The 14084-nt window shown below is 41.7% G+C and overlaps 1 protein-coding gene across 1 annotated transcript in view; it reads right to left on the bottom strand.

Annotated features, from left to right (window-relative positions):
- LOC149459994 (steryl-sulfatase-like) overlaps positions 1–14084 on the bottom strand; it is a 123800-nt gene that overhangs the window by 70267 nt on the left and 39449 nt on the right. The window contains exon 5 of the mRNA XM_089680287.1: positions 10099–10220. Coding sequence (XP_089536413.1) covers positions 10099–10220 — 122 coding nt within the window. The remainder of the gene's footprint in view (positions 1–10098; positions 10221–14084) is intronic.

Genomic DNA, 14084 nt, shown 5'->3' with positions numbered 1-14084 from the left:
TGACCTCACATAAGGAATACACACTCCTATTCACTCTGATGGCAACCCCCTTGACCTCTTCACTCCTGGCAACCTTTCCTCTCTCCGATCACAACCTCATTAGTTTCATGGTCTTCCTGTCTTCAACCCTCTTTTCTTCAAACTAGAAAATTGTTGCCCATACAAACCTTTTCCAGTTCAACTATTCTCTTCTCTATTCTCCTTCAAACTGCCTCTTTGACAAAATCTCACTCCTGTCCTGCCCTGAGCTGGCCAGTTATGTCCAAGGCTCACTCTCACATTCTCTGGACACAATTGCTTCCCTCAGTAGACACAGAATTAAGATGAGACAACTATAACATTGGTAAACAGATGATGCCAGAAGTTTCAAAGACACAGTTGTGATCCTGAGTGACTCTGGTTCAAAAACTAAATCCCTGCAAAACTTCACCCTATATAAATCTTCCCTCCTAAAATACAATTCCTTCCTCTGTGCTGCCAAACAGTCCTATTTCATCAGTCTAATTACCATCCTCTCATCCACTCTCATTTCATTTTTTACCTTTAACTCTTTACTTTGCCACTCATTACCTCCATCACTAGCTAATTCATCAACCAGGAAGTTGCTAATCAATTAAAAAACAATATTGATGCAAATTGTGATGGGATCGCTACTGCCCAAGTATCTCCTCTACCTAGCATGCTAGGTCTTCCAATTAATTCAATACTTTCCTCTTTTGACCCACAGAAGTTACCACAGAAGAGGTTGCTACACTTTTACCTAAGGCCCATGTAACCTTTGCAACTACATTCATCCTCTTGTTATGCCTTGCTATGCTCTGCACTTTCTAACTCACATCTTCAATCTCTCCCTCTCTTCTGGTATCTTTCCCAACCCTCTAAAACATGCACTGGTCACCCCATACACAAATGGACATATACTGTGCAAATTGCTGCTGGTTCCTGATGAACACGTGGATTGAAGGAACCAGGTGGAAAATTGTTTGCTAAACAGCAGCTGCATCCAATTGCTCTCGCCTCAGATCTGTTCCAGTCTCTAGCTACATCTCCCACCCAACTCTTTCTCTACACCATTTCTTTAACCACTAGCCTACAGGGCACTTATACCCCCTTCCTGCCCAGGCCAATTTCCAGCTTTCAGCGCTGTCGCACTTTGAATGACAATTGCGCGACCATGCAACACTGTACCCATATTAAATTTTTATCATTCTTTTGTGACAGATAGAGCTTTCTTTTGGTGGTATTTAATCACCTCTGGGTTTTTTATTTTTTCTTAAACAAACCAAAAACCACTGAAAATGTTAGAAAAAAAAGTTTTTTCTTAGTTTTTGTTATAAAATGTTTTAAATAAGTGATTTTTCTCCTTCACTGATATGTGCTAATGAGGCTGCAGTGGTGGGCATTGATAGGCTGCACTGATGGACACTGATAGGTGGCACTGATGGGCACTCAGGAGGGGGCACTGGTAGGTGGCATTGACAGGCATCACTGATGGGCACTGAAAGGCAGCACTAATACATGGCATTGACTGGCACTGATAGGCAGCACTAACTGGCACTGATTGGCATTGATAGGTGGCACTGACGGGTGGCACTGAAAGGCAGCTCAGATGGGCACTGATATGTGGCATTGATGTGCACTGGTAGGCACTGATATGTGGTATTGATCTGGCACTGATGGGCACTGGCACGAGGCACTGACACAAGGCACTGATGGACACTGACAGGTGGCACTGCTGGCAGTGCCCTGATGATCAGTGTACATGTCCCCTCCGCGGAAAGCTGATTACCGGCTCTCCAGCTGTCAGCGTGACAGCTCGAGAGGAGAGAAATGCCGATAACCGACATTTCCCTGTTTACATGTGATCAGCTGTGATTGGACCCAGCTGATCACATGACCGAGCCGATATCTTCCGCTCTTTCCGTGATCGGTGATCCGCTGTGTCCAAAGGACACAGCGCACCACCGTTCGCCACGCTGCACGCTCCCTGAGCCGAGCATGCGCGGTGAGAATGGGAGGACGTCATATGACATCCTCCCAGAACAAGAGAACCACCTTGCACCCGTCATTGGACTATATGGCGGGTGGGAAGTGGTTAAACATTTATGCTTTTTTTTTTTATAAACATGTAGCACTACCCCCTTAGGAGTCGCTGAAGTTTGCGTCCTCCTTTAGTCCTGCATAGCCAGGCAACACACATTTTCCACACAAACTTGCATCCAGGAGATAGAAAACCAGTGTTTGAGTTTGTTTTTGTGAATTTATTAAGGGATTGTAACTTGGATGGGGTAAGGGGTGTATGGGATGCCCAAGGGTATAGTAACTGAGGACAACTTCCTGAGACTATGTATAAGTCTATAGACAAAAATCCTCTTCTTGGAGAGCTAGCCAGCTGTCAAAATGTACCATCCCAGACCCTAGATACTCATTTATCTGGCTGCCTGGAGGAATCCCTGAACAGGGGACCAAGTGCCTGTCACTTTAAGACAGTCCTGGTAGGCAAATGCCCCAATAGTGAGCCACTTGCTCTGGAGGTACTCGTGCATGTGTAGTCCCAAACCCCGCTTTGTGTGTCTATTGACAAACAGAGTAGCCTGGTGCCATCCCCCCTACTTCTCACTGGCTGTGATTGACAACAGCAGGAGCCAATGTCTCTGAGTCAATGAGGAGTCAGAAAGCCAAGAGAACATCTGCTATTGTGCACAGAAGTATCAAAACTTTTTTTTATTCATTGTGCATTATGTAATGCAATAAGCAATTGGGTGTCCTTTTCCTAAAAATTCAGTGCTAAAAAGATTTTCACTCTCTCATCTTAAAAGGTTGGGAGGTACTATATACCATTTATATTTGGTTTGCAAAATGATGAGGTTATGATGCAGTGTACGATCCTTGCACAAATCTGTGTACATGTTTACAGGAAAAAAAAAGATTTTGCACTTGTTTTTGTTTAGACACATAGAAAAAAATGGAATAGTTTAAAGGACAACCATCAGTTATTTTCCATTCCCCTAACTGCTCTAAACTCAAGAGATTGAAAGGATAACTAGCTGCCATGGGTTACTGCACATTACAATTCCTTGTACTGTGACATAATAAGGTTTATTATCTTGCCATAAGTTTTATTTTATTTTATTTTTTTCTTTACAGAATTCTATCAACTACCGCCAGTACATTGTGACCTGCAGGTTTTCACAGTTAAGTTCTTATATACCTATGATTATATTTTTTCACTTTTTGCAGTTTCTGACAGATGACAGGAGAAAAGGGGTAAACATTCTTGAGCTAAATAACTCTATAAGAACATCTAAGATCTTGAGGAAAACATTTCCCGAAGGTGTAATGACTGCTTTTGAAACAAATGAAAGCATTTCAGGCTACAAAAATGATAGGGAAAATTGGTCATCTTTAATCCATGTGACAGCCATAGGAAAATGAATGCAATGCAATCGCTTATGGCCTGTTCAACAAATGGACACCCTTATGGCTCAGATTTCAGATTGGACAGAGCACTAAAATGGCTAAAGTGAATAAAAAAACTATAATGGGGATTTTTGAATAGGTTGAGACAACAAAATTGGTGTTACAGTCTGATGTCCCTGATGTTCTGATGTCCCTAAATTTCTGTGGGGGTCAAGCATTTTGTGATGAAGCAACAAAGAAATGATTTTGTTGCTAATACTTTCAAACTTGTTTGGGCTGTTATATCTGAGATATACAGAATATTACTGAAATAAAATATGCTTAAATATGTAAACTTTTTCACATATAAAAATAGGTTGTGAATGCACATCCATTTTTAATCACCAAAAAGTTTGTAATAATTGAAACAGGTTCAGGCTGCTATTTTCAGAGCTGCAGTCAAGACATTTGGATTGCATTTGGATTGAACAGTAAGGGGTTGATTTTCTGAAGGAAATATTCCCTTACAAAGCGAAAATTCCTTTGCAAAGTCAACAGTGCCCACTGATAGCTAACACATGCCTGGAACTTCATGGTTCTAATGCTGTTGATAGGGGCTAGGATATTAATATTTCAGACTGCACACATAGTTGATTGAGTTGGCTGAAATCTTCAAAAGAGGAATACATCTACAGCCCCAACTACTAGTAAAAATTGTGCCATCAAAACTGCCAGTTTTCAGCAGCAGTAAACAAATGCAGAGCTGGTGCTGGACTTTCTTATTAGACAGCCCAGCATGTCCTGCACACAGAAGCAAGGAAGCACCCTGCTTTAAATGGTGTAAAATATATGCAAATTGCGGTATTAAATATCAGCTCATAATTGTATAAATTTTAAAAAGGAAACTAGAATTAGTTAGAATTGAGGTATAAATCATAATTTCACGTTTTGATTTGTGTTTTTCAGCCTGTCAGATAAACATTTAAGAAATTATGAACATTTGTTAAATTGTTCTTGAGATAAATACAGTACATAGTGAAACTTTGATGCTAGAAAGCCTGCTACCATTAGTTAAAAAGCTATAATAGTCATTATTGTGTACAGACTTAAAAATGAAATATAAAGAGATGCAAACAAAGCAATGGCTAGGTCTTTGAAGTAGAAAGAGTCACAGTCACCCAGTTGGGTACCCTGAAGTGGTGAAGTGGTATAATATGTGGATAAATACAATCAATGGTTTAAATATATTCCCAGATATCATATATATATAATATGTATTGAATATATTACATGAGTAAAAATTTATATGGTAACAGCATCTTTACATCTAGAGAGAGGGTAAACCTATTATTATTGTTTGAGTGGACTATGACTTTACTTTATATATGCAAATTTATGCTCCATCAATTTCCATGCTTGTATATGCTAATTTTTGGCATTTTTGCTATCTATAGTTGTCATTTGAATGACTGTTATTTACAAACTTTTATTTCTTTGTTATGCTTTTTGCTGGACAGGGCTGCTGTTTGCCATCCGACCACAGGGTGGAGCTGGGGGTATCTGCAGTGGCCTTTTCCTCACTGCCCCACACGCCTAGGCCCCCATCACCCCTGTCTGGGTTGGGTGGGGGCCATTGTTACTGACTGTGCCATGGAGGGAGTTGGCTCTCGTGGTCACGCCCTTCAGAGTGGCCTGTGACTCTGTGCCCCTCCTCTGTACATGAACCCTTCTCCATCTGCATTATGCAATCCTGTGCGTGTCGGTGGCACAGCAATGCATGATGTCATTGTGCCCTAAGGGGAGGGGTGACACTGCTCACCACTAATGCCGGGGGATCCGAATATGGACACCATATCATGCCCGTGTTTCTGGCTAGCATCCCGATTCCAACCACTGAATATATTAGGTACAGGTGGATTCATATGCATTTTCCCCATACATTTTCCTTATACATTTTCCCTATATGGGATATATGCCTTGTGGCCTACCTAGTCTAGACCCCCACATTATTTACTTATTGTCTCTTTTCTTCCCCCTATTTATACTGTACAGTTGTGGCCAAAATTATTCAACCCCCAATGCTGTAAAGGGGTTTAGGGACTATAGTGTACATTTGGAATTGTATTCAGAATCAAATCCTACAAGGACGTTGTAACTACCCAAATGCAACTAAAATGACATCAATTGTTTATGTAATACAGTAGTAAATGGTTCTTATGTGGTTTCTTCATTGCCACAATTATTCAACCCCTTAAAGACTACCACTCTGAAGAACAGAGGTTCATACAGGTGCTTTCCATCAGGTATTGAAAACACCTGTGGATGTCACCGAGCAGCAATCAAGCATAATAAGCACCAATTAGGCAGCTTTAAAATGACTGTGATACTCAGCTCCTTCTAGACATTTACTGGTGTGGTTACAAACATGGTGAAGGCAAGAGAATGGTCCAGGAAGACAAGAGAAGAGGTGATTTCTCTTCACAGGAAGGGCAATGGCTATAAGAAGATTGCAAAGATGTTAAACATACCAAGAGACACCTTAGGAAGCATCATTCGCAAATTCAAGGCAAAGGGCACTGTTGAAACGCTACCTGGTCGTGGCAGAAAGAAGATGCTGACTTCGACTGCTGTGCGCTACCTGAAGCGTAGAGTGGAGAGAAGTCCCCGTGTGACTGCTGAGGAACTGAGAAAAGATTTGTCAGATGTGGGTACAGAAGTTTCAGCCCAGACAATAAGACGCACACTGCGTAATGAAGGCCTCCGTGCCAGAACTCCCAGGCGTACCCCCTTGCTGTCTCCAAAGAATAAGAAGAGTCGACTGCAGTATGCCAAAAGCCATGTGGACAAACCACAAAAGTTGTGGGATAGTGTTCTGTGGACTGATGAAACAAAATTAGAACTGTTTGGGCCCATGGATCAACGCTATGTTTGGAGGAGGAAGAACAAGGCCTATGATGAAAAGAACACCTTGCCTACTGTGAAGCATGGTGGAGGGTCAATCATGCTTTGGGGCTGTTTTGCTTCTGCAGGTACAGGGAAGCTTCAGCGTGTGCAAGGTACCATGAATTCTCTTCAGTACCAGGAGATATTGGATGGAAACGTGATGCAGTCCGTCACACACCTGAGGCTTGGGAGACGTTGGACCTTTCAACAGGACAATGATCCCAAGCATACCTCCAAGTCCACTAGAGCATGGTTGCAGAGGAAAGGCTGGAACATTTTGGAGTGGCCATCGCAGTCACCAGACTTAAATCCGATTGAGAACCTCTGGTGGGACTTAAAGAAAGCAGTTGCAGTGCGCAAGCCTAAGAATGTGACTGAACTGGAGGCCTTTGCCCATGAAGAATGGGCGAAGATACCCGTAGATCGCTGCAAGACACTTGTGTCAAGCTATGCTTCACGTTTAAAAGCTGTTATAACTGTAAAAGGATGCTGTACTAAGTACTAAGATTGAATGTCACTTGGGGGTTGAATAAAACTGATAATGCTGTGAGCACAGAAAAGACATTTGTGGTTATTTCATTATAACTGTTATGTTATATTTGTCTGACCTACAAGTGCCTCTTTAATGTAAATGTAAGCAAGATGACTGAATGATCAAAAGCAATGTCAAACTGGCCAAAACACTCAATTTCAGTGGGGGTTGAATAATTTTGGCCACAACTGTACATATTTGAACCTACAGCAGTATGTCTGGCTTTACCCATTGGTAATGGCTCTACTTTATATACTCTCTTCTACTTATGTACAATTACTGTACTGTATTCATACATATCATTCATAGATTCCTTGGATTCTCAGTGCTGGAGCTCATAGCATCCTTGTGGTGATTTGGATGGCCTGGGGGCATTCCTCCCATGGGGCCTGTGTGAGTGGTTGTCAGGCAACCACTCACACAGGCACTTTTCAGTGCATTGTTACCATACTCAAGGCCTGTGGGTCTACTATAGATATAGAGGATATAAGTGTAAATTTTATTGTAAGAGCAGGGGCGGACTGAAAACTCATGAGACCCCGGGCAATAGCGGATCATGGGGCCCCTGTTTCCTTGCCCAAACTCAAAGCCTATAAAAAAGGTACCAGGGGCATCTCATGGGCCCCCCTACTGACCTCGGGCCCTTGGGCAGTGCCCGAGTTTCCAAATGGTCAGTCTGCCCGTGTGTAAGAGGAGCATATACATGTAATTTTCTGTTTTTACTGCCCTATTATGTAATAACTCTTTTCCAAACAATTTTTGTACTTTACGGATGCTTTACCTGCTGTATTGTAATGTTGTTATACCTAATTTCTCCCTGAAGAAGGAATGATTTTCCAAAACATGTCAAGATTTATTTGAAGACTACACTCCAACTAACCAAGTTACATATCTCTTCGACAGTTTCCTTTGGTGTATCTAAGTATTCCAGGGTATATGTACTCTGTATCATTATTGAGTTGTTTGTACATTCTTAAGTGATCCATATTGCAACATGATTTTATGGACCAATTAGGTCTCTTTTTTTTTTTAACAAGATATGTTTACACAATAAAGATTGACATTTGTCTTTTAGATATTTCTACTTTACATTTTTGTCTGCCTTAAAAGTCCCAGGGGGATTCTTTGGTATTCATCCTAGTCTTATTATAGGGTAACAGCACCGCAAGCGTAAAAATGTGCTTCGTGTGCATTGTGTAAACTCATGCAAAATCGTACATAGTTCCCAAAACAATGCAGTATCAATGCAGGTTTGATATTTTTGATTGGCAAGGCTTAAGAATCTGATTTCATGCCTATAAGGCTTCTGACATCTATATCCAACTCTACCAACTGCAGAAGTAAGCAAACTCTGTGCAGAGTGAGTAGCTTTGCTATTGTTCTCCAAATGACTGCTTGAGGCAGCCATGAGGACAGCTTTCCCATTAGAATGAATGGAGTTGGGGCACAATTGTACTGTACAAAGCAGCCATTTTTGGAGAAAAAGTCTGTTCAGGTCTGAGCAGGCCACCTAGTGAACATTGCTGATTAAGGCTAAAGGTAAACATAATACTAGAAGGGCAGCCTTTGGGAGGGGAAGTGTAAAATTTGGCATCACATCATAAAATCACACCTCTTAGCTGCCTCTCTGTTTGCCCCTAGGCTGGCTTTCCTCTGGCATCTTTTTTGCCCATGTCACCCCCACTTTCTTTACACTTCTACCCCCCCTTACCCCAGGGAAAGTAGTTACCCCCTTACCCCCTTTGTCTACTACAAAGATTACTTTTTTTTACTGATACCTCAGCAGCCCTCTCTCTTCTCTGCTCTCTTTTACCCACTTTTCCAACAAATTCCAAATACCTGCTGGAGATGTGGAACGGAGACAGGCACCCAGCTCTACACTTTCTGGCAATGCCTGAAGATTCAATCATTCTGGAGTGAGATGCATGTCATAATTAAACACCTCACTTCTGTTGATCTAAGCCATGGTCCTGCTGCCTGCCTATTACATCTGCCCACGAAACATATTGCTAAATATAAAGCTTCTCACCATCCACCTATTAAACACAGCAAAACCCTGTATTCCACTGATGGTGAAGAAGGTCCAACCTCCCTCTAAGTCTTCTTGGTTTGCTAAGGTAGACAACATCAGTTTAAGTGTCAACTTTTATACCCCACAACATGTACACAAATAATCGCTATTCAACCTCTTTCACTTTTAAAAGGGTTTCGAGGATTAGCATGTCCATGAGGTTGTGTATTTTTGTATCTGTCAAAAGTTAGCCTGCAGCCTCCTGTTGCTTTGTCTTACCTCCTTGCTGTTTGTGTTTCCTTCACATGTGTGTGTCTCTCTCTGCTCACCTATGGGCATCGTCTGCTATTCCCTGGGTTTTATGTTCTTCACTTTCATCACTTCCTGGCCCGCCTCCTTGTCTGCCTGTCTATTTAAGATATGCTCAGTCTGTCCCACATTGCCTGAGCAACGTTTGTTGTCTGTGCTCCCCAGTGTTCTTCCAAGTATCCGGTCTAGTGTTTCTGTGTACTGACCCCGGCTTTGTCCCTGACTTCTCTCCTACATCGTCCACCTGTGTACCGACCCAGGCGTCGTTCCTGACCTTGCTTGTCTTCCGCCTGTCCCGACTTCGGCTTGTCTTCTGGATCTCCTAGTCTACTTCCATTGCACCCTGCTCCCGCTAGCGGTCTCTTCTACCACAGCTGGGTGTACCTTGGGGCCACGACCTGGTTCCAGCCTGCTCCAAGTCCATCCCCACCATCAGGGGCTCTGGTGAACAAGCAGGCTGGGGCTTAGACTCTGCGCCCTGGGGAACCCCAAGCTGTGGAATAAGAGCTCATCACCACAGGTGCTGACAGTATCCCACCCCCCATTTGTTCTCTCAGAAATATTTGGTAAACTGTGTATGACCACAATGGATAATTGCTGTTTTTTTCTATTGTTTATGTCTCCCATTGGGATTTGAAACACAATATTGCTATCAGTATCTGACTTATGGTATAAATGTCAATATTGTATTGTAATGGCACACATAAATAAAAAGGTAAAAAAAAAAAAAAAACAGGATTTTTAAAAATATATTGTTGTGAACTGCGCTTTTCAATACATTTTTTCCTAATAAGATTTTTTTCATAAAAAGCTGAACTTCAAAATTGATTGATGTTTTATATATATATAAAGTGTTGCTAGCATATCATAAATATTTAAAAAGAATGCAATAAAATTAACTTACTGTTCCTCTGATTCCACCGTACAGCGTTTAAATAAGCATTACAATAATGGAACAGGAATTCATGGTTGGATGTGACACTTTTTCCCAGAACCAAAGGCATCAGATCCATTCCATCAATAATTCTGCAAGAACATGTGAAAATTATAGCCCTTAGGTAAAGGTAAGGCATACATTTATATTGCATTATCATCTATAATTTCATTTTATTTGCATACTTCTCTCATGTGTAAGTCATGTAATGCTTTTGGCTCAGTAATTAATTCATAGACAAGAGCTTACTTTCCAGTGCAATACAATTCTGATAATCTGGTACCAACAGGGTCAGTCGAGTGCCACTTTATAAAATATTCCAGATTATCAGGACAAGCTGCTGATATAAAAGAATAAGAAAATTAAGACAAAATACCTATAATTCTTCATTTTTGCCTTCTGATCTATTAAACCTTTCTCACTCTATTTCCATTGTTAACCTGAGCCACATTTCTAATATTCACTTTTTCTGTAAATTTCTGGCAGCTGTTGACAAATCTCATATTTTCCAAATTATAGGCACATTTCCAAAGAATCAAGCAATCAGAAATACACTTGATGAATTTATGAATTTCTGGAATACCAAATCCTAAATTAAATTAAATGTTATCATACAATAATCTTAGATCATCATCTTCTGAACTTAGAGCTTTTTGGTTTTGCCAAGGACCTGCCCTGCAAGCTTTCAGTGCAGAGGATCCCAGCACAGCAAGAGAAGATTACTATCATATTTAATCATTAGAAAATGAGGTAATTAGTGTTAAACATTTTTTAAAACAGACCTGAGCAAATTGCATCCCAAGGGCCACAATGGGCCCTTTGGCTGTGCCTATCTGGCCCTCAGTGCCTCCACTGTCAGCATCCCTCTCTGAGCCTGACAGCTTCCTCACTAATGCCCCGTACACATGATGAGAATATCGGACGAACGATCAGCCGTTTTTTTTTCGTCTGCTAGTCTCACATCGAAAGTGAAGAGGTTACTAAAAATACGAAAATTCTCCCATGAAAGAAAAGAATTTCGAAAGTGATGTCATGTATTGCGTTGTATTTGTATTGTATTTTCAGACTACTGTACTGATTAAATGAAAATCGTACGATCTGGTATTGTATGAGAAAATGTTTTGCGTTTGTCTCTTCGGATATTGTCGTACGAATTGTCGTGATCGGCTCTCAAAAGCTGTGTACTAATGATCCGATTATCGGACGATCGGTCCTCGTACGAAAATTTTTGGATGATTTTCTTATAGTGTGTACGAGGCATAAGGAAGCTGATAAGCCCAGAAAGGCACACTGGTCTAGTTTGAGAGCTGCAAAAACTGGAAGGAGAAAACCTGAGGAGTTGATCAGTGCAACAGGGAGGCTCATTTCTAGTGGAAGAGCATTGCCTAGGAGATGTCCTGCCACAAATCTGCTACCTGGCCAGGTTCTTCCTCTGTTAGCGCCTGCACACTGCAAACCCCAGAAGCCATGCACCTATTCTTCACTTCAGGTCTGGATCTGCAGAAATCTCTGCTGTACTGATCTCAGGCTCTCTCCTTTCAATCATAGTGCTTTTCAGAAGGCATTTGACAGGTAGTGAGGAGGTGTATTATTGCCTGATTTAACCATATAACGTAGCACTACCATGCTGCAATCACATGCATCACATGGTTGCAGCACACACTTGCAGCATGGCCCTACTGAATTAGTGAGTTTGACAAGTGGTGCCATTTCTCAAACTCTGCAGCCCAAGTGGCCACAGCATGTGAACAGCCTCATCCAGCTGTTAACTAGTTCCCGACCATAATATAGCCAAAAGACAGCTACAGCACGGCCGGCTAGTTCTGGGAGGGCGTCTATGGACATCCTCCCAGAACTGCGCCCCCGGGTGCCCCCATAGCTGATCACATGGCTATGGAACGGGCCAATCACAGCTGCTTTTACCATGTGACCAGCTGTGTCCAATGACAGCTGAACACCAGGTAAATAGGAAATGGCAGTTATTGGCAATCCTCTACTCAGTGCGTGAGGAAAGGAGTGCCAGTAAGCGGCATTTTGCTGGGGAACATCTACACTGATCATCAGGGTACTGATCATCAGTGTCCTGGTGATCAGTGTAACCCCATCAGTGCAGCCAATAGTGCCCATCAGTGCCCATCTGTGCTGGCAATCACTGCCACCTATCAGTGCCGTCCATCAGTGTTGCCCACCAGTGCCACCTAGAGTGCCCATCAGTGTTGCACATCAGTGCCCATCAGTGCCACCTATCAGTGCCACCTAACAGTGCCCATCAGTGCCACCTATCAGCGCAGCCTCATCAGTCCCATCAGTGCAGCCTATCAGTGCCCATCAGTGACTCCTCGTCAGTGCCCATCAGTGCAGCCTATCAGTGAAGGAAAAAAATTACTTATTTGCAAAACTTTATAACAGAAAATAAGAAACTTTTTTTTTTCAAAATTGCTCTCTTTTAGTTTGTTTAGCAAAAAATAAAAACCCCTGTGGTGATCAAATACCACTAAAAGAAAGCACTATTTGTCTCAAAAAATGATAAAAATTTAGTTTGGGTACAGTGTTGCATGATCGCGCAATTGTCATCCAAAGTATGAGAGCGCTGAAAGCTGAAAATTCATCTGGGTAAGAAGGGGGTAAAAGTGCCCGGTAGGCAAGTGGTTAATATTCAGTTTGGATGGACAGCTGCCTGTTTCTACCACCCCCTGACCACTCATTTGAAAGAGGCCTATTTCATGAGCAGTTGTACATATTATTCCTCTACTGCAGAATGTACTTAACAGTTACTGAAACCTATGGTACCGGTGGTATTTACACTAGTTTCCTTGCTGCAATCCTCATGCTGAAAACTATCAATGTTGGACTGGCGTCACTGAAATTCAGTACAAAAATTAGATTCCAAAATCTATGTCCTTAGCTCCACAGCCTTTAGTATGTGTCCACATTATAAATTGAACCTCGATGTACTGATTTTATCTCTGGGAGACAACATCATCAAGGTCTCAAGTTCCAAGCATAATTTTCTACCACTTCACAAGATTATGGTGAAAACAAAGGTGGCTTCCCATCAGTGGCACTTGAGTGGCACTCAATGAAACCTCCATCTGTTGTATTACCTCTTTCACAAAAATACACTTTGTTGTTTTAATGGTCTTAAAGAGTTACTAATACTCACTGTGGAACCTAAGGAGTTAATCCTCTGAATTGTGTAAAAAGGCTGTTTGATCCCGTTCTTTCAAATCCTCCCCTTCTTTTACTGTTCCAAATCCACCTGCCATAGTACAGGGCAGCAGTGGTAAGTCTGCACATGATCTGTTTGGAGTGTATTGCAAGAGAGTTTTTTTTTTGGGGGGGGGGGGCTGCATGTGATCAGCACAGGGCCAATCAGTGCTGTCTAGAAAGAGTGCCAGGGGTCATACAGCCTCATAGGACAATCAGAGGGGAATGAAAACTCTTTAACCAGTGCTCAGCTATACACTGATAGAGGTCACAAGACTGCTATATACTGCTGATGAGAAAAGGTATTTAGCAGTGTTCTAGAAAGATACAGTCATATTATCAATAAACATATTGATGTCAACCCGAGAGCAATTATATCAGTTTTGGGTAAGTTTAACATTTACAGTGAACCTCAGTATATTTAAAGTGGAATTAAACCCTCCTATCCCTTACAGCCATTAAAGTTGACTGTTTGATCTGCAGATGCCATGGTTGAAAAGGAGTGCTCAGGGTGTGTAAAGCAGCTTATATATATATATATACTGTATATATATATATATACATACATATACATACAAATAGTCTGGAAAGGTTGACACCTGACAGATTTCCTTCTTTACTGTCACTTCTTGTCCAAGAGACACAATAGGAAATTAGAAGAAATTTTTCCAAAGCAAGGGAAAACCTCCTCTTAGATGGTTTCCACTGAAACATATGTTCCCACTGACAGATTCTTCTTCACCCCCTGT

This window comes from Staurois parvus, unplaced genomic scaffold, assembly GCF_062004578.1.
Source record: "Staurois parvus isolate SC_StPar_1 unplaced genomic scaffold, SC_StPar_1.0 ptg000238l, whole genome shotgun sequence".
In the NCBI taxonomy this organism is placed as follows: Eukaryota; Metazoa; Chordata; class Amphibia; order Anura; family Ranidae; genus Staurois; species Staurois parvus.
Note: the sequence above shows the minus strand (reverse complement) of the source record. Positions and strands in the feature narration are given on the sequence as shown.